The following is a 27,906-nucleotide window of genomic DNA, read 5'->3' as shown; positions in this document are numbered from 1 at the left end:
GTTTCCTTCTTCTGAAAAGCAGGCTCACGTCCAGCCTACTTTCTGCCGCTTCCCAGTTCTTCAATATCTACTGCCCTTACTTCCAAACGTGCAAAATAGCTGGGTTATGTGTGTCCTTTCCACCTTCAGTGTATAAAAGCACAGACTCTCAAGTTAGTGGTGTGTGTTTGAATCCCAGCTCTGCCGCTTGTTTAACTCTGTGACCCTGGGCAGAACCTAACCTTCAGCCTCCAGTTTCACCATCTGTAAAATGGGAATGATAGTAGGACCTGTCTCTTATTTTTCTGTGAAGATTAAAGAATCCACGTGGAGCTCTTTTCATAGTGCTTGGTACATAGTGCTTGATCATTCAGTATTAGCTGCTATTAGAGTGTGTGTGTGTGTGTGTGTGTGTGTGTGTGTGTGTGTGTTTTGTGGGGAGAGGGTATTTCTTGGTTATCATTCTTTAAACTTTAGTTTTCTGTTCATCTTCTTTTCATCTGGGAGTATCTTATGAAATTAAAAAACTTAAGTGACAAAATATCACAACAAGCATCATGCTTCGGAAACTCTGAGATATAATAAACACAACTGTATTTGCTCATCTGGAATGTAAAGTTGGAAGTAATAATAATGGATATTTATGTAGTGCTTTAACTTTGAGTATTTTAACCTAGTACTGACAGATATTTAATAGTGGAAGACTTATAAGATCCAAGGCTGCAATTTTCTGGTCTCTGTAATAGTGAGATGCCAGACCAATCCACAATGTGATAAACTCAGCTGGGGCAGGTGAGCCGTCTGAGCTTTTTATCAGTAAATACTAGACATGAACTCTACCCTTTCATGCCAATCATCTCTGCCACAATTCCCGTCATAAAACAGAAAGTAGTAAGTAGTATTTGGAAGGGGCCGTCTTCCCAATGCAAGATCCCTTTTACAGCATTTCTCATCTGCCTCTGCCTGGACACTATTGTAAAAGTTCACCTGTCTGTGATTAATTTGTGTTTTTTGGACATTTCCAGTTGCTGGCAAGATTTTCCTTACATTGAACTAATTGATAGTGAATTAGTATAGAAAAAAATGTCTTCCCCTTTTTACATGTAGACCTTCAGCTTTATAAAGTAAGATTACGCCTACTGTTTCTTTCCTCTGTTGGTCAGTGTTTTCCAGTTCCAACCATTGTTCTTCAAACAACATGATTTCTATATTATGCCTGCTTTCCCATTTGCCCAACTTTGGATACAGGCTATTTTGTCAGGATGCCACTTAAAATGTGGCAGCTATAATTGAGCCCAACATTCTAGACATCTATAATTTTTTTTTTTTTTGGCTACATGACATGTGGGATCTTAGTTCCCCAACCAAGGATCAAACCTGCTCCCCCTGCATTGGAAGCACAGAGTCTTAACATCTGGACTGCCAGAGAAGTCCCAAGGTGTCTATAATTGAGCCTAATATTCTGGATGTGTCCCTGCTTCTCTGGTTGGGGCTCCATTCTTCCATGAGTAGGTCTAAAATGGTTCCATCAGTTTTCCGGCTGCCACATCACGGTATTCATTTATTATATTTGGGGTGAGCACATACTTTATCATCTAAACCAGGATACTTTTGAGAGTGAAAAAGGACACAATTAATAATTAGGCTCAGGTAACAGGCATAAACCAGAATTGTCCTGGGCACACAGGGCTGTATGGTCACTATAATTATGTGAAGTTGAATTCAAGTCTATCACATACTTAAGCAGTTGAATTTTTCTGAATTCAACATTTCTGAATGTATGTTTGTTTGAAGTTTAATTGTGTTGATATTTGTCCTGTAGAGATTATTTAAAATCTAGATTTTTGTCTGTCAAATTAGTTATTCCTCCCCAGTCTGCGCCATCGGAAAATTTGATGCACACCTTTCCTGCACGTCCTTCCCAGGCGCTGGTGATGTAAAAGGTGCCTTCCCCAGATCTGCAGCACCAACCCACCTCCAGTTTTAAACTGAGAACCAGGATCTTAGTGTGTTCCCTTCTCAGGTATTTGCAATTTAACAGGATACAAAAAAGACTATAACCTTTCGGAGCAGAAAGAACAGAAATCTAATGATTGTTTCTCAGGCAACTTGGCAGGTGTTTCCTCTGCAGATCCTGAGCATCTTCCATGTACCAGGTAATAGGTTGTGAACGTAGAGTTACATGCAAACATATTAACTAATGAAAGATACCATTGATGGATAGGTACTGTAGTAAAGGTAGAGGTCAACTAGAGTGGGGGTGAAAAGGAGGAAGATATATTTAAAAGGGCATCTTCCTGTTTCATTGTAATTGGCTATATAAAAATTTGATGGGGCAATTAATAAAAGGATAGTTTTTATTTCAAAGTAAAAGCTGGACTTCAAAAGTAATTATAGAGCAAAAAAAAGGTCCCTTGGTTGTCTCAGTTTTCTCTCCTCTTGACCACAGGATTCCTTCCTTCCTCCCTCCCTCCTTCCATTCCTTTCTTCCCTCCTTCCCTTCCTTGCTCCCTCTCCTCCCTCCCCCCTCCCCCTCCTCCTCTCCTCTTCTCTTCTCTTTATTTGTTTTTAAAAAATATTTCAGTTCCCTTAACCCTAACCTGTATACATGTATAGTCATCTAGAATAGTGACTTTCAAACACCTTTTTTTAAAAAAATAAATTTATTTATTTATGGCTGCATTGGGTCTTCGTTGCTCCCCGCGGGCTTTCTCTAGTTGCGGCGAGCGGGGGCTGCTCTTCATTGCGGTGCGGGGAGCTTCTTATCGTGGGGGCTTCTCTTGTTGCAGAGCACGGGCTCTAGGCGCGGGGGCTTCAGTAGTTGTGGCACGCGGGCTCAGTAGTTGTGGCTCGTGGGCTCTAGAGCACAGGCTCAGTAGTTGTGGCGCATGGGCTTAGTTGCTCCGTGGCATGTGGGATCTTCCTGGACCAGGGCTCGAACCCCTGTCGTCTGCGTTAGCAGGCGGATTCCTAACCACTGTGCCACCAGGGAAGTCCTCAAACACTTTTTATTGCAACTCTCAGTATGGAATACTGTACATTTCACATTGTAATCCAGCATGTGTACACACACACACACACACACACACACACACACACATACCCCAGAAACAAGTTTCTTTTTTTTTTTCAGAGTTTTAAAAAATTTTTTATTTTATATTGGAGCATAGTTGATTAACAATGTTGTGTTAGTTTCAGTGTACAGTGAAGTGATTCAGTTATACATATACATGTATCTATTCTTTTTCAAATTCTTTTCCCATTTAGGTTTTTAGAATATTGAGCAGAATTTCCTGTGCTCTACAGTAGGCCCTCAGAAACAAGTTTCTTGAAAAGATTACTTGCTATCGCAGTGTCCTCTATTTCTCTTCCCTTCCCTTCCTGTTCCATTCAATTCTATTCCATTCCATTCCAATCCCTTCCATTCCATTCCATTCCATTCCAACATGGCTGATTGAACCAAATATAAATTGACTTGAAACCTGGTTTTCACAATTACAGTTTTTAAAACACTTCTCTAAAGTTATTGTCCATTGACGGCTAAATTATTTGTAGAGATAGATGCTTTATGGTTATAATAATCAACAAAAAGCTAGTCTCACTTGGGCATAAGTCTACAGTAATAATGATGATTAGGACTTTATGATCTTCTTTTGTTCCTATGGGTAAATATCTGCTCACAGAGGACCTAGCACACCAAACTGATTTTGTTTTGGTTCTTCCAGATGAGAATAGCAATTAACTTAGTAGCTAGACAATGAACAGTGAGCAATTCTTCAATCTAAATATTACGTAAGTCTCCATTACGTAACTGTAACATGGCATAAAATATCCTGTGTTTGACTTAAAAAAAAATTTAGGCCAGGAGTTATTATTGCAATGCTAAAACTGGTTTAAAAAGCCTGTCTCTATAAAGTTAATTTACCTGTCTTAAGAATTTAGTTGTTCAGCTATTCGAAAATTAGGACTTTCCAAGTGGAGGCCTTGAGGCCATAAAATTCCCTGCCCACTGTTTCTAGCTTGCTGCTTTGTTACTTCTATTAAGTCATAGTTACAGATACTCGGATAGTCTCTTTTTCATACGTTTTGGGGCCCTTACAGGAGAAATTCAGCATCTCTAGAAGTATGAAACCAGGGAAAGCTAGACTGTCATGTTGTGTGTTTTAATTTCAGTGAATGTACCTAAATGCACTTTTTTAGCATGTATCAGAATTTTATTCTTTTTATGGCTGAATAATATTCCATTGTAAATATATACCACGTTTTGTTTATCCATTCATCTCTTGATGGACATTTGTATTGCTTCTACTTTTTGTCTATTGTGAATAATGCTGTTATGAACACTTAACTCAACTTTCAATTCTGTTGTATACTCAGCAGTGGAATTGCTGGATCATATGGTAATCTTATGATCAAACCTTATTTTTTGAGCAGTTGTCATACTGTTTTTCATGGCAGCTGCATCATTTTATATCCCCACCAACAATGCACAAGTGTTCCAGTTTCTCCACATTCACGCCAACTCTTGTTATTTTCTGCCCTTTTAAAAATAATTAACTGTCCTAATGGAAGTGAAGTACATGTATTTTTTTATGTTTTAATTTCATAAATATGGAGTGTCTTCTATGAAATTACGAAGATGGGCTTTGGACCGAGATTGATCTGGATTAAGTCTTAAAACTAGTTTTGAGACTTCAGGATAGATCTTTAAAACGTTTAGAGTTTTTCTGTTTTCATTTATCAAGCTAATGGTTACTTCAGAGGGTTTTTAGAAGAATTAAATGAGGGAATGTGACCACCCCTGATACGTAGGAGACACTATAGCAGTGTATTATATACTTATAAATGAAAATACAAGTAAACATATATAAAACATATTATATATGTAAGTATTGTGTAGTGTGTGTCTATATGTATAGACACACACATTTATGTATGTATAAATTTACTTGCATTTCTTTTCTTTCAGACTTGATATTTGTGTAATGGGATTTGGAGACTTGTATTTTGATTTTGGAATCAGTCTGCTTATCACACTTTGTTTTGATTATCACTGTTAATATGATAATTTGAGGATGGGAAAATTAATTGAAAAATTATAGATTATGATGTTCTGATAGCGAATTCTACTTATGTCTAATGTAATGGTATGCTTAATGCTAAAATTTAAAACTTGACAAGAATGAAAATTAGCATTGGTGCATTTGGATTTTATTTTCCTGCCTCACTCCAAAGGAAGCAAAATATAAAGTTTCATTTGTTTTTGAGTATTTAGCCATTAATCTAGGAATCAGATAATTAGTGTTTTTGAGACTAAGATTTTATAACATTCCTATTGATGTCTTACCATTAATTGTGCATGCACATGTGGCATATTTCCCATGAGAAAACATAGATGTTTCTTTTGAAGTATTACAACTCTTTTATATCTATCTATCTATCTAGGTATCAGATATTTATGTATCTATGGATGTAGATAGATAAAGATATATATCAGAGGATCTCAGTTCAAATTCCAGCTCAATTCCTTACCAACTATGTGGACTTAAGAAGAGTCTCAGTTTCCTTCTGTGGAATATGGAGAAAATAATCCTGGCTAAATCTCAAGGGTGTTGTGAGGATCCAATGATCTTTATTATCAATATGTAGTACTCTTCATAGTTCACAAAGTGCTCCACGGCAGTAATCTGTAATGAGCAAACCAAGTATGCTATTTAAAAATTTTTTTTTATTTGTACTTTAAAATTTTTTTTGGAGTACAGTTGATTTACAATCTTGTGTTAGCTTCAGGTGTACAGCAAGGTGAAGGAGTTATACATACACATATATCCACTCTTTCTAAGATTCTTTTCCCATATAAGCCAGTACAGAGCACTGAGTAGAGTTCCCTGTGCTATACAGTAGGTCCTTACAAAGTATGGTATTAACATCCCTGCCACCAGGGGGCCAGACAGTCACTTGTCAGGGCTTTCAAGCATCCTATGTGTGGTTGAACTTGTTCATATTTATAAATTATTTTAATCTAGAGAGTCTGTCGTGAATGACTAAGGCAACTCACTCTGAGGTTTTGCTTCTTTATCTCAGAGAAGGGAAAGGTTGGATTTTATCTCGGGCCCCTTCGAGTTCTAACATCTTCATAGTCTACAAGCCTGTAATTACAAAAGGCCATTTCTCTCTCTCTTGAGTAGTAAGATAGCTGACTTTTGCCTAGAGGAAGTTATCCTGTAATAATCCATGGTCGTCCAGCCATATATTGTGATAAATTTTAATGTTTGCTAACAACTGCAATAAATTTTCTTCGACCTTTGTAACATTCTAGAGGACACTTTCCCTCTTAGATACCCTCTCTATACTTGCTTTTGACTATGATCAAAGGAGTAGATGTTTGGTTTGAAACTTCCATGCATAAACAAAACAGACTCCTTTTAAAAACACACTCTAAACATAAAGAGTTCTATACACACACTGTATTTCAGGATGCATTTCTTAGAGAAACTGAAAAACCAAAAGAGAACTACAGTTATATTTTTGGCTAATGAATGTGTACCTCTCCCCTGACCAACTCTGAATTCTAATTGCTGGTGTCCAGTGGCCCCTTGTCTGCCTGTCCCTGACCTTAGGGAGAGTTTTGTTACCACTTTCCATTTCATCATTGGGAAGGCTCTGTTGTCTTCATGGAATTCTGCTCCATCCTGTTTATATGAAAAAGAGAAAAAGAAAAGCTCCTCCCTCCTCACCTTTCTCCATGTGGAGATAATAAAGCCCTTGGCAACCATGTTCCCTGTAATCAGTATGAGGTAGTTTTACAAGCTACCATGAAAGAGCCATTTGTTGAATGCCTGCTTTGTGACAGGCATTTGCTGATGGTTTAATATGTCTTGCCTCATTTAAATCTTACAACATCTGGGGAATTCCCTAGCGGTCCAGTAGTTAAGACTTTGCCTTCCAAAGCAGGGGTGCGGGTTCGATCCCTGGTCAGGGAGCTAAGATCCCACATGCCTTGGGTCCAAAAAACCAAAAACATAAAAACAGAAGCAATAGTGTAACAAATTAAATAAAGACTTTAAAAATAGTCCACATCAAAAAATTAAAAAAAAAATCTTACAACATCTGGAGGGAGGAGGAATGAAACAAAGTTTTCTTTCCACCATTACCAAAGGAAATTGGTGGCAGCTACGTAACTTGAACAGTCGTATATAATAGCCCAGAATGGAGTCCTATAGACAATTTCTGGGGTGCAGAAGCTGCCTTAGATACAAATATTTTAGGAAGTACTTGTATACATACAAAGCAAAACATTTCAGAACTATTTAGTGAGGTATTGTGAGTGGAGGTATAGACGGGGTTCTTTCCAGACATACATGGAATCGCGTGAGAAGGTTAGTTCTTTGATTTACTGGGTTATATACCAGGGATTATGTGCTCCACACCATTTGAATGGCTTTCATACTTCTTCCCTCCACTAGCATTTATTCGCAGGTTAAAGATGCCAGCAGATCTTTTAGTTTAACATGAACACTTCTGGGAGGCTTGATTTCCTTCCACGGTTGTAAAAAAACAGTTCTAATTCTGAGACATTGTTTTTCGCATATTGCTTGACTGAACATAGCCCATTTTGTCAAATTTCTAACATTTCCTAAACTTATGTGATTCTGTGAAATTGCTGGCCTTAGTTCTTAAGGTTAAGCTTTTAAAAAATTTAACTCAAATTACTTCCTTCTCTTTGTGCTTTTGGTGTTTGCTCTATGAAGCAAATCTTTCCTTTTTTATTATTCTTTGAGTCTTGAAATGCTGAAAAGATTGTTGTTACCTAGTTAATAAATGACACTGAGCAGGTTTCTAATTACAAAACCCCCCAAGACCTTTTTTCCTAGCAGAATATACATCTCTAACTTTAGAGAATGAGCAGACTAAGGGATTCTAGAGCGCTAGTTCTAGAAGCAGGGTGAGGAGGGTGAATAGCTCTGGATTCCTGCATGCCAGAGAAACACAGGCTTTTTGTCAAAGGCTGCATCCATGCTGGTGCTAGTGATTGCTTCTGCATATTTTAAAAGATATTACAAGGTAATTGAGATTTCACCCTCTGCTCCCTGCCGTGCTGTTTCAGGGAATTCAAGAACTGTATAAAAAAACACATCGTGGTATCTTAAAACAAAGGGGCGAACACCTTGTCATGAATTGGGCACTTTTGGGTTATGTTTGGGTTTAATCCAAGAACTCTACTTATTGAAGCTCTTTGCTGAGAGCTCTGCAAGGGTTTAGTCACCTCTCAGTGAAGCTATCACTGAATGAATGAAGCAATATTGATAATAATACCTTACATTTAACATTTATTATAGGCCTTTCAAGTTCACAGAGTAGTTTCACAGATTCTCTTTTTTGCTCATCTCAGCAGCCCTATGAATTAGGCGTGGCAGGTATTATTAATGCATTTATTATGTAGTAAATTTAGAATCAGACAAAATACATGACTAGTCCAAGACCAGTAGATTTTTTTTTTTAAATTTTTATTTTACTTATTTATTTATTTATGGCTGTGTTGGGTCTTCGTTTCTGTGCGAGGGCTTTCTCTAGTTGTGGCAAGCAGGGGCCACTCTTCATCGCGGTGCGCGGGCCTCTCACTGTCGCGGCCTCTCTTGTTGCGGAGCACAGGCTCCAGACACGCAGGCTCAGTAATTGTGGCTCACGGGCCCAGTTGCTCCGCGGCATGTGGGATCCTCCCAGACCAGGGCTCGAACCCGTGTCCCCTGCATTGGCAGGCAGATTCTCAACCACTGCGCCACCAGGGAAGCCCCCTAAGACCAGTAGATTTTTAAAAAAGTTTTCCAAAGGAGGCAGAGAGAGAATTACACACACACACACGCATGCACACACACACACACACACCCATCACAATCACCAGCACCACAAGCATTTTTACAGACATCTGCATACCCTAGGTTCCCTCCCGTCAACCAAAATAGTCCTGTGATATTAGTTGCCACGCAGAAACAGATCGGTTATTTACAAATTGAGATGTCTCCTGGGGAATGTTGCTGAGGAGGACCATACAACTGAGGCCATGAAAATGGAAAGGGCTGTGGAAATCTAAGCCTTAGTGTCTCAGACGGAGTGGATGGAAGCCTGTTTGGCCATCCTCACTCTCTCTCTCCCTCACCCTTCCCCACCCCACACTAAGAGATAAGACCAAGCCTGTTGGTTCTGCTGCTTTCTTTTTAAATCTACAGCTACCCTAGAACTCCCATACGCCCAGATTCAGATCCTCCCTGTCTCTCATCATGCTGGCAGTTGGCTTTTGTGCTGGGTTTCTTGCCTCGTGTTCACATCATCCTTCACGTGCTGTAAGAGCTGAAAACTCTGTATAAGAGTTGGGCATTTTCCCTGGGATAAAGTGCATACTTCTAACCTAGAACATGGCACTCTGCAGAGGCTGATTTCGGCCAGCCTCACTGATTTCATTTCGCGGCTGGGGCTGTCGTTTTCTGGCACGGTTGGCAGGACCCTGGGCATTCTCCTTCGCTGCCCTTGTACCGGCCATGGGCTCTGGTTGGGACACCCCTCCCCTCTGAGCATTTGAACCCTCTCCAAAAAAAAAAAAAAAAAAAAAAAGACTATTTCCTAATGAACTTAATTAGGAATTTGAAGTAATGGAGAAGAACACATTTTTTTTTTCTCTTTTCATAGATAAAGGAAGTCAGAAGTAGAGACCACAGATTATATAGAGTTCAGTTCTACTTGAATATGGACTGTGTTTTTGCTGCACTAAACAATGTAGAGTTTGGCCACTTGCCTGATATAGGACAGTCAAAATAGCCTGCTGTATTAAATTGCGAGTACTCTTTTGGAGCTAACTGTAAACAACCTCTATATGTGAGCTTGAAAAAATTGTGTATTCTCTTTGTAGATACTAATATATAGGAAATATTTTCTAGGGCTAATTAAATATGTTGTCAAGAAAAACAGTTTTCAGGTCTAGTTATTTGGTTTTCACACCCTTGTGCTAAGTGATGATTCCTGTAACCTACTGTAATTCTAACAGTCTCTCAACCAACTTTCAGCAGTTAGAAGGTGTCTGTTTTCTGTTGGTTATAAAATCTTTACTCATCCACATAAGTAACTTTTAGACCAGAAGTTAATAATGTTTTCTATAGCTTTGTATGTGTAGGTGGGAGGTAATCAATAGAACTTGTGTTTATAATTACAAGCTATAGAAAAAAAGTCATTATTTCTTCTGAATTTGAAAAATTCCTTAAAAAATTTATGGTCATATTTCTTGGTCATGTGTGCCATTAGAACCATAAAAAAGTGAGATATGAAAAGAGATCATCTCATTTAATTTTATAATTAATTTTAAAGAGAATAATAGAATGAGTGCATACATAATATAGTCAAGAATGTGGCTAAAATGTATGTTTGAGCTGACTGAATTTTATTTTTGTGAAACATGCTTGAAAAATGAGAATGATTGTAAATATTAACACATCAATCAAAACAAGGTAAATTTGTTACATAGAATTCTTACAATTTTTTGTGAGAAAAATGAAAATAATGTTTAGATCTTCTATGTCAATACTCCTTTATTATAGAATATTCGGAATTGACCTTTATTCTAGATTGTGTTATCCATTCCACAAATGTACAAAATCATTAGCATATGAAGGCCTTTGTTTAGTCAAACTTTCATTTTCCTCATTAAACAGAAAAAAAATTTGTTTTTTGACTTAGAGATATCACTAACTATATTATTCCACTATGGTTTCCTAACTTGATATTTAGTAGTAGAGTTAGGACTATAATCTTGGTTTAGTTTTTTGGTTTTTTTTGTTTTGCTTTGTTTTCTCCTTATAACATACTGCGTCTCAGATGTCCACACCATGTTCACCCCAGGTATGTGGAAACTTGGGGAATAGATTACTGAAATGCAACTGCTTGATTACTGTGATTGTTTCTACTTCTTCCATCACTTTGGCTGTCAAAGATACAGACCATGAATAAGTAATTAATTGTGCAAGGTCAGATAAGGCAGTGAAAGACACTAATCTCATTCTATTGACTTTCTAAGTCCAGGCACCTTATTATAATTAAGAAGTGCTTTATAATGATTACATTGGTTTGATTTCTTTATAAATCACACTAGCTATGATTTCCTATAAATTAATGAAGAAGGTGGTATTTTAACAGGCTAAATGATTATTTAAAAAGGATGTTATAGGGGTAATTTAACAGTTGACTGGAATATGGGCTAGATGATGTTTAAATGTTATTTATACTCAGGGATTCCGAGATTCCAATGCTAGGCTATAAGGGAAATCTAAGAAATGCTGGTCTCCTTAGTTACAGTGTTTTTGTTTGTTGGTTTGTCATAGACTGCCTCTTTAAGGTGTGCCCTATGAACCGATATTCTGCTCAGAAACAATATTGGAAAGCCAAGCAAGCTAAACAAGGGAACCACACAGAGGCAGCCTTGCTGAAGAAATTACAGGTAAGGGCCAGCCTTCCATCTGTCTGGTTTAGGCTAGAACAAGTACAGCAATAACAAAAGATCTATTCTGTAGCTTAGTGATTTCACTAAATACACTGAGATTCAGAATAGATGTGGCAACACGTTAAAAGTGGAAAGGACTTTTAAGTTACAGAGTGTGACTACTGATTTCCTGGAGTGTAGGTAGTGCATTTCTGCTGTTTATTCGGGTGTGCCAGACTAATTCAGATATTCACATCACACTGAAAACCAATCCAGAATCTCTGCAGGAATACCAAATCTAGTTAGTTATATTTTACCTGACATAGTACCTAATTTTTTTGAAAGACTATTGGAAAAAAATTGAAAGTCTGTTGTTTCTGATTTGGGCTCTGTGTAAATTTAATAGAACTTATTTTGTGTTATTAAAATCCCTGTTACTTTCGAATTGAAACTGAATTTTGAGGCTTTTGAGATTTACCTACTATGTTTGGTTTCTCTAGCAATATTCCTTCTGAAAATAATTTTATAAGACCAAAGTGCCTAGTACTTTTCTGAAATTTCCAACATAAAAGCATCTCAATATATTTTGGGCTACATTTCAGCATGAAACTGAGAGATTTTTATCACACATTATGATCATGTATTTAATTATTGCCCCTCTTCTCCCAAAGCACCAAGAGTAAAGCAACCCACCTATTTTAGTCTTGGTTGTATTCTTTGTTCCTAAAATAAACCTTATTTCTTTGTCAATTATTGTGCTCTGTTTTCTATGCTTCCACACTAAATATTTGATAATCAATTTATAGCATGCTGCAGAACTGGAACAAAAACAAAATGAATCAGAGAATAAGAAGCTGTTGGGAGAAATTGTGAAATATAGTAATGTTATACAAGTAAGTATCTGTTTACTTTTGCTTAAAAGGGGTGAATATTTTATGGTTAATTTGCATTTGGTAGGAATGCCAACCTGCATTAAAATTGGGGGATACAGTGGTTTGTTCTTTGGTGGGAATTATACAGTGTGATATTTTCTGTTGATATTCAGCACACCATTCTGTATGAATAAATCTGGTGCATACACATAAAGAAGTGAGCTTATCCAGATGTATGCACAAATTATTAAATCAAAAGGAAGAAAATGGGGAAAGTCTGTAACAAAAGAGCCCTTTAGAATTAATGGGACTAACCTGTAACAAATGAAGCTTTATGTTTTCATTTTGTAGGGAGGAAAGTTTTCAAATTGTGCATTTAGATGAGAACTGTCCTTGAGTTATTAGGTCTTCCATTTCAATTAGTACACACACTGATTTATCTCAGCAGCATTTCTTTCTTGTGCTTCACTTAGATCTTTTAGCTTTTTACTTGGGTAGTTGTTAATATATGCCCCACCTTGTTCCAAAAAGAATGTAAGGCATTTTCAAAAATGCATTCCACATAAGATAAAATATTAATAGAAATAAATAAGGCAACTGGATCAAAGGGAAAATAATGATTGCATGCATAAAATGAAGTCAAGGGTGAGGCATGTTTATAAAATCCATGTTGTAAAGGCTGATAAACTTTGGCTTGAAGCCTTTTTGTCGCTTGAGTAGCTATAAGAGCAGTGTAAAATATTACAGCATTCACACAGAAGGTCCGTACAGAGAACTAAGTCAGAAGTTTGGAAGCACAAACATTCCCAGGAAGAAGACCAGAGAACTGTTTCTCCAATGAGCTCTCATAAAGAGGACACTGTTTAGTATAGTAAACAATGGCCTTAACAACTTCCTTACTGTAAATACTACAATGAGGTGTTTCATAGAGCTGTTTCAAAAAATAACATCCCCTGATGTTTTGTTATTGGCCAATGGCAAAGTGCCAGAGCACAGGACTGGCAAAGCGGTTCTCTGATGGTACAACAGGAGGGCCCTGGGTCTGCGGCTCCCTGAACATATGTGTGATACCTGTGGCTGCATGTCCCTTGGGCAGTCCTGCATAACTAGAGTTTCTCTTAACCAAGTTTTGATCCATACTAAGTGCCAGCGAGCAGAGCTTATGTTTCTTGTCAAGAACCTGATGCGCAAATGTTTGCGTGGTGAGTTAGGGGCTGAGCCACGTTCTCTAACAGGGTAGATTCCAAAAAAAGTGGGGTTGGCCCATGAGGGTTTTCACTGGTTTCTGAGATAACTTCCTTCTTATATTGTGGATATTAAAATGACCATTCTTTTTTGAAATGATTGTAATAATAGGAAGGTTATTTGTTTTAGTTTTCTTACTCAGTAATGTCTTGGAAAGGTTTTGCTCATGGAATCCAAATAACCCGAACTGTGGTGCTTCTGCCCTCATCTGAGAAGGAGCGGGATTGCGTCCTCTTATGGAAGTGGCAGAGTTTATTTAGAATGGGCAGGCTGTCTCCTCACCCAGGGGGTGAGGGCTGTCTGCAGGCAGGGGTGTTTCATAATTCTAAGTGGGTTGGTGCATTATTACAGGTCCTCGGTTATTCTTTAATATGTTCTGTTTTTGTGGCCAGGCAGGAATTGAGAAAGAATGTAGTTTGGGGGGACCTCCTGGTCTCCTTTGGAAAGCTTGGGTTTATCCTATTATTTATCAGTAGATGAAAGTCATTCAGAAGTGTCCCCTGGTTTGTTTTCCTTATGTGCTCACTTCATTATGAAACAGAATTGGGGATGGAGGTGAGGAGGAACCCAAAGAAAGTCGGCTTGGAAAGATGGTGACTGTGGAGTCTGGAAAGAGCTTCTTTGTTTAAACTCTATCCCGAGCCGTGTTATGTGGGCACATGATATAAGTATAAACACATACATGCAATTAGCAGAGGAGATCAAAGAACAAAGGCGGTAATCCATATCTTTCTTCTACAGCTACTGCATATAAAAAGCAACAAGTATCTGACTGTCAACAAGAGATTACCCGCTTTACTGGAGAAGAATGCCATGCGCGTGTCCTTGGATGCTGCAGGAAATGAAGGGTCTTGGTTTTATATTCATCCCTTCTGGAAGCTGAGAAGCGAGGGTGACAATGTATGTAACTATAAGATTAAGAGAAAAGCAGCACATTCTTAAAGACAGTAGTTCTTAGTAGTAGAGAATCCAGAAAGTGCAAAGAAAACAAATATAGTTTTCAATCTTCAACATATTATTTTTATGTTAATTTCTTTAATAGGTTGAAAGCATTTATTTATAGTACAAATTGTGCTCAGGAATCATAAAAAGACAAAGATCAGATTAATTTAAAAACATCTTCCAGCCAGAATTTGTGTGAAAGAATTTAAGTAACGTTAATATTGGCTGAGACTTTTAAGGGAGAGAGAGGCAGAGTTTGCTTCTCGGCCTATTCAGGAGGGAGCATGGCTGTAAGGAAAAAGAGCTGTGTTGCAGAAGATGGAGTCTATTCCTTTGAATTAATAGAGCAACACAGCAAATCATGACAATATGTCATTTACTGCCTCTGTAGCCAGTTGTTTGCAGTCTGTACATCTTAATAGATGTGTAATGAATGAGGAGCTATCGATTGGCAGTAGCTCATTGACGACAATACTTAAATATGTTGTGGAACGCGAGCATGTTGTAGCATGTGAATTTTAGTCGTTGCTAAAATATTTTCCTGCTACTTTATAGAGCAGAGAAAATAAAATTATGTGCAATGATTCAGTAGGATCAATAGTTAGATATTTTTGTGTGTAATAAATGAAGTAGCAGGTGACAGTCCCTGGCACATGGAAGATGCTTAATAAATTCTGGTTGACACCAAATACAGAATAACTTTCATAAATAGATGATTTTACAAATATTGGGTCAGGTGATCCAGAAAAATAGTTGAGATTAAAAAAATGAACATAAAAATTCAAAGCAATATAAAAGTGTAATTATTCTGACAGTTTTCTCAATCAATACTGTGATGACATTTTAAAATGTATTGGCTGTTTCTTGTCTTAGAAATGTCTTCTGTTGTAGTGAATCTATTTTTTCCAGTGAATTTTGAAGTCCAAATTCAATTCCACAGGATGCAAGCTTCATGGTTTAATTTGGTTAATAAGTTATCTGATGATATCCTCCTTAGGTAAGGTTTGGGAGAAGCATGGCATGCAGAAATGTAATGCACTTTAAATCTTGTGTTGGATTTCTTAAAAATAAGTTCTCTCTTTTTTTTTTCCTTTTGGCATCAAGTGATGTGTGCTGTGAGCATGACATATATTTTAATTTCAGTAGGTAGTTAATTACAATCAACTCTCAATTATTCAGGGACTGGTTATGCAGTTTATGAACAACCTGTGTGTTTGGATGCCCTGTTTTGTAATGCTCGTTCCCTTCTCCAGCGCCGCCCCCCGCCTCGCTTCCACTGAGTACGGTCCCTGTTGGCAGGTGGTCAGTGACTTTCAAAACAAAACGTCAAAACAAATAAAACCTGAACTCAAGCTCTAAAGGAATGTGATGAAATGATTGGATAAATTGGGGCCTTGAGATTAGCTGTGGATTTTATTAATTCATTCTGTCTAGTTTTTCATTCTATCTGTTCCTTTCCCTGCTCCCAAATGCCTTTACAGGCTCAAAGAGAGTTGAATGTAATGAACTATTTCAAATAATTAGTTGTATTGGGTTGTGAGGTGGGGAACAACCTACCACCCAAACATTCCATCTTGGTTAAAATGGACAATGTAATTGTTAAGTGCGATATAGAGATCCTCCTTATATAGATGTGCTCTATAAAGCATGGCTAAAGCAACCTTACACACTGCTTTTTGCTGAAATAGCTCACTGATTTTGCTCGCCACTGTGTAGCTTTTATGTGTGATTAAGGTTGCTGTGAAAGCATAAGCATATCCACAGCCCTATATTTGCCATGTAAATAATTGTATCGTAATGGTCATTTTCTTTGCTAGGAATAGGTAGCATTTTTCTAAAATACAAGCCTACTGTATTTTATTGAAGGCAATTGGAAACACTGTTATTTCACAACAAGTGGTTTAATTACTGTTGATTTTCTTTAAAAGCATATTAAACTTAGAGGAGGAAATTGCAAGGTTTAAAGGACTTTAAAATTTCAATTTTACTATTTAGCAATTAGTTAAGTTGCGATTTAGGTTATAAGTATCCACAAGATGTTCAGTGGCCAAAATGAAATGTAAGAATGAGGCTGATGATAGTCTGGAGAGAAAAATGCTCGTATCCTCAAAAATCAGTGGTTTCTACCGTTTAAGGACATCTTTGTCATTTATCTTATAGAATTTCGGGGTGGATAGTTTTGGGGGAAGATAGATTCATGGATCCCTCAGCTGTATAGAAGTCCTCACTTGCTGTTGCTCAGTTAGAAAATCACTGGGTTCAGCCTTGAGCAGAGTTCATAAATATTTCATTTTCATTTATCTTCCCATGATTGAGTAGTTAATTTTTCATTTAAAACTTTGATCTAAGAAGGCCTTAGTTCTTTACATTGGTGGTAGATTTTAAAGGGGAGAAAAGGCCAGATAATCTTTCAATCAAGAAAAAAAACCCAACCCTTAGGGAAAGAGTCTCTTTAAATAGCAAGTAGATTTTGCTGTTTTGCAAAACTAGACCCCTTGGAATTCTAGTGAAGGTGGAGTCGATCCCTGGTGTTTTGATTTCTATTGCAATGTTCATTTCACCACATCAGGTGCCACTACAAAAGAAGGGTAGCTGCCAGTGGCATCACATTGCTCTTCATTTTCGGTAAAATCCCAACGTGAATCTTACATGGCTGTTAACATAGAATCAACAGAAGTGCTTTTGGAATTGCAGTTTTTTAAAATGTTTGTGCACTAGGGTGAATGTGATATGGCAGAAAATTCGAGTTCTGTATTAACTATGTGACTTCTCAGAAGGCATCTGACCCTACCAGCGGATCAGGCTCCATGCCTGTACTCTTCTGAAAATATGACCAAGTTCCATATTTACCAAGTGATCTAAGAAGATGTGAATTCCCTGAAAATAGAGACTATTCATTACACACTTTTGTGTTATTCCTGGCACTTCTTACTGTTCTTTTTATATCTTATGATTAGCATCTTGTCCATTTCATTTGTAAGTTTTATTCAGCGTGGGTAGTCAAGGTAACCATTGTCAAGAACAAGACCTAGGACCTGGAAATTAGTGAATTAATGTTAGATTCTCCTTATGAATACCATTCTTACGAATCCTTGGAGTTGGTGACATTTTGGCTATATGGCTAGTCTCTTAAAATTATATAAGACTTTACAGGTGGTGTTTCGAGGTAAAACTAACTTTGGGATTGGCCCAAAGCATACAGACAGCTCTAATAAATAGTAAGACTTAGAGCAGTGAATATAGGTGCAATCAAAAGTATTCTTTTAATTGGAAAGAAATAGCTAAAATATGGCATTATATTTAGTAACTTACTGGCTAATATTTGTATGGTACAGATAAGAATGACAGTGAACCAAATTGAATTGTTCTTTAAGAAATTGGAAGACCAGATATAGCACTGGCAGAATGTGGTATCAAGTCCCAGTGTTTATAGTATGGAAGACTACTCAGGCTTCTACATGATTCTGAGACTTGGAGCTGCCTTGGTGTCATGGGCAATAACACATGTTTTTGTTTTTCGAGGGGATGTTGAAAATATGTCTATGTCATGTTGACTTTTATTTTTTGTTTATAATTTAATTGTTTAAAATAGGTACCAATTCATGGTTCAAAGATAGAAAACAATATAAAGATATATCGGGAAAAGTCTCTCTCTTACCTTTTTTTTTATGTCCTCAATTCCCAGTTCTCTCTTTTACAGTTAACCACTGGAAGAATTTCTTATGCATACACTCCTACTCTCTTTCCCTCTTTTACACAAATATAGGCCAGTTCTGCCCCCTCATCCTCTCACTCAACACAGTTTATTTATGAAAAATCATAAAAATTATCTGGACATATAAAGAGTTTCTGTGATGGATATTTTGAGTCACAGCGTCTGCCTGATTATGGACTTGAAAGGCAGGATGGTGAATAGAGACCAGTGCTGTAAATAACAGAAGCTATTCCTGCAAACTAAAGGATAAACTTCTTTTGCTCCATTAATGAGCTTGAGGCTTCTCTATCACATTTGAATCTTCAGATATAGTTTGTGCCAACAGTACTATAGGTGAATGTAGACTCCTGTGTATAACTTATTAAAGGTTAATTTATATTGAAAGTGTGAAATTGTGTTCCTTAAAGTCTTGGTCTAGGTTCAGATCCAGGGAGAAGAAGTTCTGTCTGTTTTTACTGTCTGAGTCCTCATTTGTTTTTCAGTTGTCTACTAATCTGTTCTAATATTTAGTTGATATGAAATATGCAGAGGGAAGGTGTTGGTTTTCATTTCTGAGATGGTGAGCAATTCTCTGAAGGAGAGTGTAGGTAACTACAGTAATAAGTCTTCTAGCAGAACCTAACAACAAAAGTAACTTTAATAACTATAAAATAACTGTTCGTTATTATCATTAAGAAAGCACAACTTCATTTCCCCACAATTTGAGATATGAATAAAAATACTTGAAGATTAAGCAGACATTGTTAATGATAGCATAAATAAAACATCAACTTAGACTTACTTCTTTAGGGCACTTTTCCCATAACTGATTTTAATTTTTATCTAAAAATGAGCACGAACCTATTTGCAGGGCAGGAATAAAGATGCAGATGTAGAGAATGGACATGTGGGCACAGAGGGGGGAAGGGGAGGGTGGGGTGAATTGTGAGATTAGGTTTGACATAAATACACTACCATGTGTAAAATAGATAGCTAGTGGGAACCTGCTGTATAGCACAGGGAGCTCAGCTCAGTGCTCTGTGATGACCTAGATGGGTGGGATGGGGGTGGAGGGAGGGAGGTCCAAGAAGGAGGGGATATAGGTATACATATAGCTGATTCACTTCATTATACAGCAGTAACTAACACAACATTGTAAAGCACCTGTACTCCAATAAAAAAAGTGAGATAAAAAAATGAGCACCAGATTTAAGGAGCAATATTAGTGTTGGATGTTCAAGATAAAAGTGAACCATTTGCCCAAGGCCCAAACTATAAACGTATTCCTACAAGGTCATACTTGATTCTGCATTCTCTGAATCCAGATGACATTAAAATGTTTAATAAATTTCTGAGACTATGGGGAAGATCAAATATAATAGATTTGTTTTTAATTCTGGAAATAATACAAATATATAAGATTTCCTACTTGCACTTGAAGTGATTCTAATATTTAGGCAGATTGGTTTATTTGTGGTGGGTGCATTCACTCTTTGTATCTCCTGTATACATGGCATCAGACCTGGTGTGGAGGGATGCTGACCTATTTATTGACATTAAGAAAGCTCTAACTGAAATAGGAGACCAATAAGAAAAGGATCTAGGGACTTCCCTGGCGGTCCAGTGGTTAAGACTCCATGCTTCCACTGCAAGGGTGTGGGTTCGATCCCTGGTCGGGGAACTAAGATCCCGCATGCTGTGCGAAGTGGCCAAAAAAAAAAAAAAAGTATCTACACCAGCTTTCTGAATCCAGACTGATAGGCACTGTGGGACATGATTATATATGATTATATAATCATTTATCAGAAGATATTTTACCTTGAAGAGAAAAAGAATTGAATTAAAATTTATATGGAGAGGCTTCCCTGGTGGCGCAGCGGTTGAGAATCTGCCTGCCAGTGCAGGGGGCACGGGTTCGAGCCCTGGTCTGGGAAGATCCCACATGCCGCGGAGCAGCTGGGCCCGTGAGCCACAACTACTGAGCCTGCGCGTCTGGAGCCTGTGCTCCGCAACAAGAGAGGCCGCGACAGTGAGAGGCCCGCGCACCGCGATGAAGAGTGGCCCCCGCTTGCCGCAACTAGAGAAAGCCCTCGCACAGAAACGAAGACCCGACACAGCCAAAAATAAATAAATAAATAGCGTTCCCTTAAAAAAAAAAAATTTATATGGAGGATAAATAGGTCAAATGTTAGGTCAATAACGAGGACTTCTGTGCAGTTATTTTTAGCTTCAGATATAGCACCACAGACCCATGCAGTGTCTCAATTGCAACTTATTTCTGATTCCCAGATTGTTGTCGGAGATAAAGTTGTTTTGATGCCCGTGAATGCAGGACAGCCACTACATGCCAGCAACATAGAGCTTCTTGATAATCCAGGGTGTAAAGAGGTAAGTTCAGGAGGAGGGGAAATGAATTTGTTGATTTTCTCATGAGAGGAAAAAAAAGTCCCATAGTTTCTTTCATTGTTTTCATAAGCATCAGCCCAGTTATGCTAGTTAATATTCCTGAGGTACATGTAGATTTCAGATGGTCCTTCGAAGATGTTTTTTGACATACATACCAAAGTTGTTCTTTCTGCTCCTTCTACTAGTTGAAGTAATAATTTCTGGTATAAAATTGAATCTGCAGTCTTATAACTTAATGTTTCTTCATTCATAGGTGAATGCTGTTAATTGCAACACTAGCTGGAAAATCACTTTATTCATGAAATATAGTTCCTATCGAGAGGATGTACTAAAAGGGGTAAGTATGTGCTACCTAGACATTTACTGGAAGAATTGAAGGTAGTCTTACTGAGCTTCTAGATGCAAAACCTGTGTATTCACTGAGGTTTGAAGTTTAGAATGTGACTATAAACCTTAAAACTCACATTGAGTTTTCTCTCCTGTATTTGGAAATGTATATTTATACATACTCATTAAAAGCCAAGTGTTAGCAGAAGGCCCAGAGTATCAAAACTATAGAGAGACACCCACTTCTTATGTCTATTTGTTCAAACTTTTGTTGGAAATATAGTTTTCTTGACCTGTTTTTCTAGGGTGATGTTGTTCGATTGTTTCATGCGGAACAAGAGAAGTTTCTGACTTGTGATGAATATGAGAAAAAACAGCACATTTTCCTTCGTACAACTTTGCGTCAATCAGCCACTTCTGCTACCAGTTCTAAAGCACTCTGGGAAATAGAGGTATGTAAATATTTTCTGGCTTTTAATAAATACTTATATCAATAAGACAAGGTCACTAGGCTGATCGGTTTACTGTTATAACCATCATTTGTGATAGACCCATAAAACAATAATTTTGGTGAACCCACTTGTACCTCTTTACTGCTGTGACCAGTTTGAAGTGTTGCTACTTCCTTTATCTATCTTCTCAGGGGCATCTCTCTCTCTCTCTCATTTAATAAGGGCATATGTATGATTTAGCTTTTTAAAATTCCATTGTGAAGTGTTGTCAAGACTGATCAGACTATAGGCCTTGTGCCTCGAATGGCACTGGAGTTGAAATGGAGAGGAGGACTCACTGTAAGTGAGGATCTGAAGTGCACAGTCACTGAAAAGAACATTTGTGTCTTCTGGGGATGCCGTTTCTATTGGAGTGAGGAGACCCATAGTTAAGAATTCATCATCCTTTAAGAGGTTATTTGCTTGGGCTTCCCTGGTGGCGCAGTGGTTGAGAATCTGCCTGCCAATGCAGGGGACGCGGGTTCGAGCCCTGGTCTGGGAAGATCCCACATGCCGCGGAGCAACTAGACCCGTGAGCCACAATTACTGAGCCTGCGCGTCTGCAGCCTGTGCTCCGCAACAAGAGAAGCCGCGATAGTGAGAGGCCCACTGCGATGAAGAGTGGCCCCCACTTGCTGCAACTAGAGAAAGCCCTTGCACAGAAACGAAGACCCAACACAGCCATAAATAAATAAACAAACAAACAAAAATTTAAAAGAGGTATTTGCTTAAGTGTGCCAATATGATAGAGTAATTAAGAAAATGTATGGAAAAGAGGTATGGATTTTTCTTTAAAGGACCTTTCTGTACCATGGAAGAGATAAGATATACGTAGTTAACTACAAACAACCTGATAAGTTCCATCTTGATTTAATGGACATCCAGACCCTACAGCAGTGGTTCTCAACCATTTCAAATTCATCACCCCTCTTTTACAGCATATATTTTGTTATACTTCCTCTATGTATGAAAATGAAATTCATATTTAATAGTATTTTATAGTCTCATGATTAAAAGTTAACAAAATGCCCAAATTCTAATATAAAGGAGAAACAAAAGAAAAATAATTTATATAAAACAATATGTATTTCAACATGTAAGTACCTACTTTAGAAGATAAAATATTTATATCTATCTTTGATGGGTACATTTGGATTTGAGAGAAGTAGAAGAAGAGGATCAGAAGACGTTCTATACAAGTACAGGAAAATGAAAGAGCAGAGGTAAATGTGTGCCCTCAAATAATATCTAGTATTAGGTGAAGTAATAACAAATAGACTTATTTGTACATGATTTAAAAAAGAAATCACTATAATTGAAATAGGGATAATGAGGCAAATTCCAAACTATTGAAACAAGAGAAAATGAGGAAGTATCATGTTTATGCAAATGAGCTGAGCCTTAATTATAAGTGAAGTGTCAAAATAATTCTCTAAGTTATGACATGGTTTAGAATAGAGATGAAATAGCACAAAAGCGTAGTTTTTTTCTTGAAACCCCACTCGTGTTGAGGCATACTTTCAGTCTCTAGTATTCAGAAGAGACCATATCCTTCAATATATTTGGAGACCATATCCTTCAGTAAGTGAAGGGAATTGAGAAGGTCTGGGGAAAACAGCCACCACCAAAACTACATGATATTCTTCCCAGAAGCCTACCCCACAACTTCTCTTATCAGGGTAAGAGAAAGATTAACAGGCAACCAGAAGATAAAAACATAATTAAAATACACATTTTCTTATCACTGTGCTTCCAAAATTTTCAAAATATAGGGATAGCAATAATGTGAAATATTATTTTCAAACTTTACTAGCAAAATACAGTGATGAAAAAGTCAGATAGCAACTTCCCTGCATTTCACGTGTCTCTGTCTATTTAATGTTTGGTTCTAAGTCTGTTAAAAGGAGTTTTGAATCTCTCCTCTTATATATTTACCATTAGTTTCATAGCTTTTGCTGTAATTGTACCTCTGCACTGAAATCCTTTCCAACAAAATGCGTGGTTGGAAATGCTGCGTCCCATTGAGCAGTCAGAATGGAGAGAGTGAATAGATTATTCAATAATTTTGAGGCAATGTCTTGGATTCATTTAAACTTCCTTCTCCATAGTGAATTTCTCTAAAATTATTCGCCTTTTCATATAACTTGATGTAAAAGCTTTCTAGTATGATTACACGTTAAAGCATTACCAGTTTATATTTGTGGTAGGTTTATTTCTGCAATACTATGGGAGAAAGTGGGGCGGGGAATGTGGTCTTGTCTGAAGATCTGGCAGCGCCAGAAGCCACTCCTCCCTGTGCGAGCCTGCACAAGGCAGCTGCCACCACCTTTACTGGAGCCCTAAGAGGAGCCTCTCTTTCGCTTTCCTCTGCTTCCCGCCCCTGTGCTACAGGGGAGCACTTTGAAGGGCGGGGATGCTCCTGAGTGTTGTACACAATATCTAGCCTATGCTGAACTCTCCTGTGAATTGCAGGATATTTAATGTCTTGGCGACTGCCCATTCATGCCACTAGCATCCCTCCAAAATCACTGTGATAAAACACTCTCCCTTCCCTATCTGCAAATTGTCCCCTAGGGAGCTGTACTACTGTTGCTAGACCCGCTAGTGTATAGGACAGGAGTTCTTAGTCTGTGATTCATGGTGAGCTTCAAGTTATTTGTTAACCTCTAGCAGTGGTATACAAAAGGTGTGTGTGCGTATGTGTGTATGTGAGACAGCCACTTGATTTGATCAGATTCTTAAAGATATCTATGCCTCTCGCAAAAGGAGTAAGAGTTCAAACATTGACAAGATCACAGTAGCTGGTGGGATTAGCAAAGGATGGGTGGTAGAAGGTCGATGTGAGAACTGAGCTTTGAAGGATGGGCAAGTGTTTGGCTACAGGGGGAGCATTTTTGTAAGACTTCACCCACTTTGAAGTATTTTCATCATTACCTCATTGAGCTTTTGGAGTAGCGGGAAGACATAGGAGTTGGAGTCTAGCAAAAGGCATTAGAAAGTCCTGTACGTTAGCACCCAGAATTTGATGCTGGGGTTGGAGGCAAACAGTATGAACGAGAAGAAGGAGGCAAAGAGTATTAATCTGTTGGAGAATAGTGGGAACTTACCTGAGTACTCTAATATGCGTTATGATATTTAATCTTCACAACAATCCTATGAATTAAACCCACTTGGTACATGAAGAAGCAGGCTTGAAGATGTTACGTTACTTGCTGTGATCATACCGTAGTAACTGATGGAACTGGGACTCATAAACAGTCGTCTTTGGACTGGAAAGCCTGAGCTTTGCTACAACACCGAGCCACCTGTCGTAAGTGACAGTTGCAGACCCCACTTTCATTCTCAGTGAGCCTAGTGGCTCAGCATCTGGGGCAAGACAGGTTTCTAGGACAGGCATCAAAGGACATGGTGTTAGTAGACAGGCAACACATGGAAAGGGCCAGGAAGTAAGTTAATCCAGACCTCCAGGCCTTGGCGTTTATGGTTCTCTCTGCCTGGAATGATCTCTTCCAATCTCTCTGCACGACTGTCTCATTCTTATCCACCAGAGTGCCCATGCTGATTGCTGTATCAATCGAAAGTAGCCTACTCTAGGTACCCAATCATGTGCTCTATTTAGTTCCTCCTGGCACTTGCCAAATCTTATTCATTGAAAGCTCTGGTCTTATTCATTACTGCGGTCCCTGCTGCCTAGAAGAGTACCTGACACGTGGTAGGCAACAGATTCATTCATAATCTGTTGAATGAATGAATAAGAAACGTGGGGAAACCCCACCGTATTTCCAGTTTTGGCCCGGGAAACATGTCTTTTGAAGTAAGGCATCTGTATTTGCAGCTGTGAGGTGGGAGAATCATGCAAGCCCAGTGAGTTAACTGTGCAATTACTCATTTATGGGGAATTTTGTTTTTCTGCCACATTGTCCTCCTGAAAACGTATATTAGATCTGACAAGTTTAGCATGAACAGGCGGGCACCCCGTGTAAACTGTTGGCATTTGCTGGCCAGGAACATGCATGTCTTTTAGCCATTATTTTCGTTTCTCTTTTTGTCTGTAGGTAGTTCATCATGACCCATGCCGTGGAGGTGCAGGACAATGGAACAGCTTGTTCAGGTTTAAACATCTTGCAACCGGGAACTATTTAGCTGCAGAGGTAAGATTAATGGATATAGTGCTGTTAAATCTCTGATTCTGAAATAGTGGAACAGGCAATACAGAAGATGTTGTATTTGAAGAAACAGTTATTATGCACATTTCATTATTGCCTGTCGTGTTCTGGATTGGCATGTCACTTGTTCTCAAAATGTAAATATTAGTTAAAACCTTAAAATAATTTTTGTCTTGAAAATGAAAACAGCAGCAACCACCACAACAGAACCGTGTGGTTAGTTTGTTGTAAGGGCATCTGGAATGGGGTATCTGATTTGCATCTGTGTGGGATCCATCCTGAGATTTGCTATTTAGCTTCACTCTTTCAGAATGTCTGCATTGGAGCCATGATCAGCGCATAGTCAATGTGGTGTAGTCTAGATAGTTTCTGGTAAATCTTCTGTGGGTATTCTTTTACTGGTGGGTGGCTTTCATTGTTCAAACCATTGGAGAGGAAAGGGTTTTTTCCTTGAGATACTGCACTGTCCTAAAACTGTCAATAAAAATGGTAAAAACTTAGAAGGGTCTTTTCTTTCTCCACTAAATGCATGTTGACAATCAGAATGAAGGGTAGGTAGATACAATAGTACAGATGTTTTAGCAATGATTTAATTAAAGTTTGGTTATCTGGTTTAAAACTAATTTTGAAAATATTTGATTTATTTTTTTAATTTAGTTTTTCTTAAATCTTTTTTGTAATTGAAGTATAGTTGATTTACAATATTGTGTTAGTTTCACGTATACCAGTTATACATACATATATATATGTATCTACTTATATTCTTTTTTCAATGCTTATCCATTATAGGTTATTACAAGATATTGAATATAGTTCCCTGTGCTATACAGTAAATCCTTGTTGTTTATCTATTTTATATATGGTAGTGTATAGAAAATACGTTTTCAGATGTATGAAAATGTCCATTCATTCTACTCTCCTCAACTCTGTTTTTCAATTTAGAGTTTCTTCTGGGATTCTAAACCAAAATTTGGTGTTGGAATTTTTAGTATTACTAAAAATTTGTATAAACATGCTGACCCCAGCCTAAGCTGGAACTCAACCCTATTACTCTCTCCATCATGTTAATCTGTGATGATTTTCTTTATAGTACTTCCCACGAACTCACTTATCGTAAATTTTATTTTTTTGACTTTCTCTGTCATAATGGACACTCCCTGAAGGCAGGGATTTTTTTTTTTTGTAACATCACCACTGTGTACCCAGCACCTATGACAGTGCCTGGTACTTCAAAAGCATTTGGTGAATATTTTTTGAATGAATGAATATGAAGAAGCTATTCAGGCTTCTCTAAGCTTAGAGAATGGGAAGAAGAAAATTTCGGGATTTGTGTCTGAGAGGCATTTGGAGCCATATTTGGGCAAATTAATCTCTCTAAACTCCCATTTCCTCCCCTGGAAAATGGGGATAATCACAATATTTGTATAATAAGAATATTAAGAGAATGAAATGAGGTGAAGTGCTTGGCATCATGTGTGACCATGGTAAGCATCCAAGAAGGGATGCCGGCATGATTAATTTTATAATATGATAAGTAGAGATTGTTCTTGCTTTTATAAATATCTGACTCAATTTTAATGAGTCTGCTCGACTAAATGAAATAGAGCTTTGCAATTTATGGGCTGCTTGTACCATAAATGTTTCGAAGTAACTGTTCTGGAAAAGTAACCCTTTGAAAAATTAAGCAGTAAGGTAAGAGAATCTTGTCTAAAATAAGAATTAGAAAAGTCTACTGGATGTTCTATAAAAGATTAGAAATTAGGATTAAAATTCTTTTGGCGATGGGGAGGCACTCAATAGCAACACACCTTTGGTAGAGGGGGCCAGGGAGGTACAAGGAAGGGCAGCTGCTTGGTGGACGAGGAAGGCAGACGGGGAAGAGTGGGAAGCGTGTTCAGGCAATGAGGGCGAGGAGGTATGTGGCATTGTACATTTCCCATGGATAATTCATGTATCACACGTAAGATGTGTGTGAGTTTAGAAGTGGTGCTAGAAGGTGGGAAGGGAGTGCTGGGGCCAGAAATGTAGGGCAGCTGTTTTTTTTCTGGCCATGGATATTAAGCCAAGGAGAATGGGTTTTATATGTAACTTAAAGAGCAGTGTTCTAAATAATTTGTGTTCAAAGCAGACCCCTCCAGAGTGGCACTGTCCAATATGGTAGCCACCAGCCACACATTGGTTATTTAAATTAAAGTTAATATCCTTAAAATTAAGTAAAATTAGAAAGACCGGCAGCCTGAGAAGTCATAGAAGCAACTGGAAAATCAAATGGGCTGAGTCATAGATGCCAGGCAAGGGAAGATAAGAGTTTCAGCAAGGA

General features: G+C 37.9%; 1 protein-coding gene across 4 annotated transcripts in view; it reads left to right on the top strand.

The window, feature by feature from the left end:
- ITPR2 (inositol 1,4,5-trisphosphate receptor type 2) overlaps positions 1-27,906 on the top strand; it is a 519,313-nt gene that overhangs the window by 90,046 nt on the left and 401,361 nt on the right. For all 4 annotated transcript variants that reach the window (XM_082352042.1, XM_082352040.1, XM_082352041.1 and 1 more), the window contains exons 3-9: positions 11,346-11,461; positions 12,250-12,336; positions 14,302-14,460; positions 20,486-20,584; positions 20,856-20,939; positions 21,235-21,381; positions 25,476-25,571. In XM_082352042.1, the coding sequence (XP_082208168.1) occupies positions 11,346-11,461; positions 12,250-12,336; positions 14,302-14,460; positions 20,486-20,584; positions 20,856-20,939; positions 21,235-21,381; positions 25,476-25,571 (788 nt within the window). The remainder of the gene's footprint in view (positions 1-11,345; positions 11,462-12,249; positions 12,337-14,301; positions 14,461-20,485; positions 20,585-20,855; positions 20,940-21,234; positions 21,382-25,475; positions 25,572-27,906) is intronic.

Source organism: Balaenoptera borealis, assembly GCF_965194805.1.
Source record: "Balaenoptera borealis genome assembly, chromosome: 13".
NCBI lineage: Eukaryota > Metazoa > Chordata > Mammalia > Artiodactyla > Balaenopteridae > Balaenoptera > Balaenoptera borealis.
Note: the sequence above shows the minus strand (reverse complement) of the source record. Positions and strands in the feature narration are given on the sequence as shown.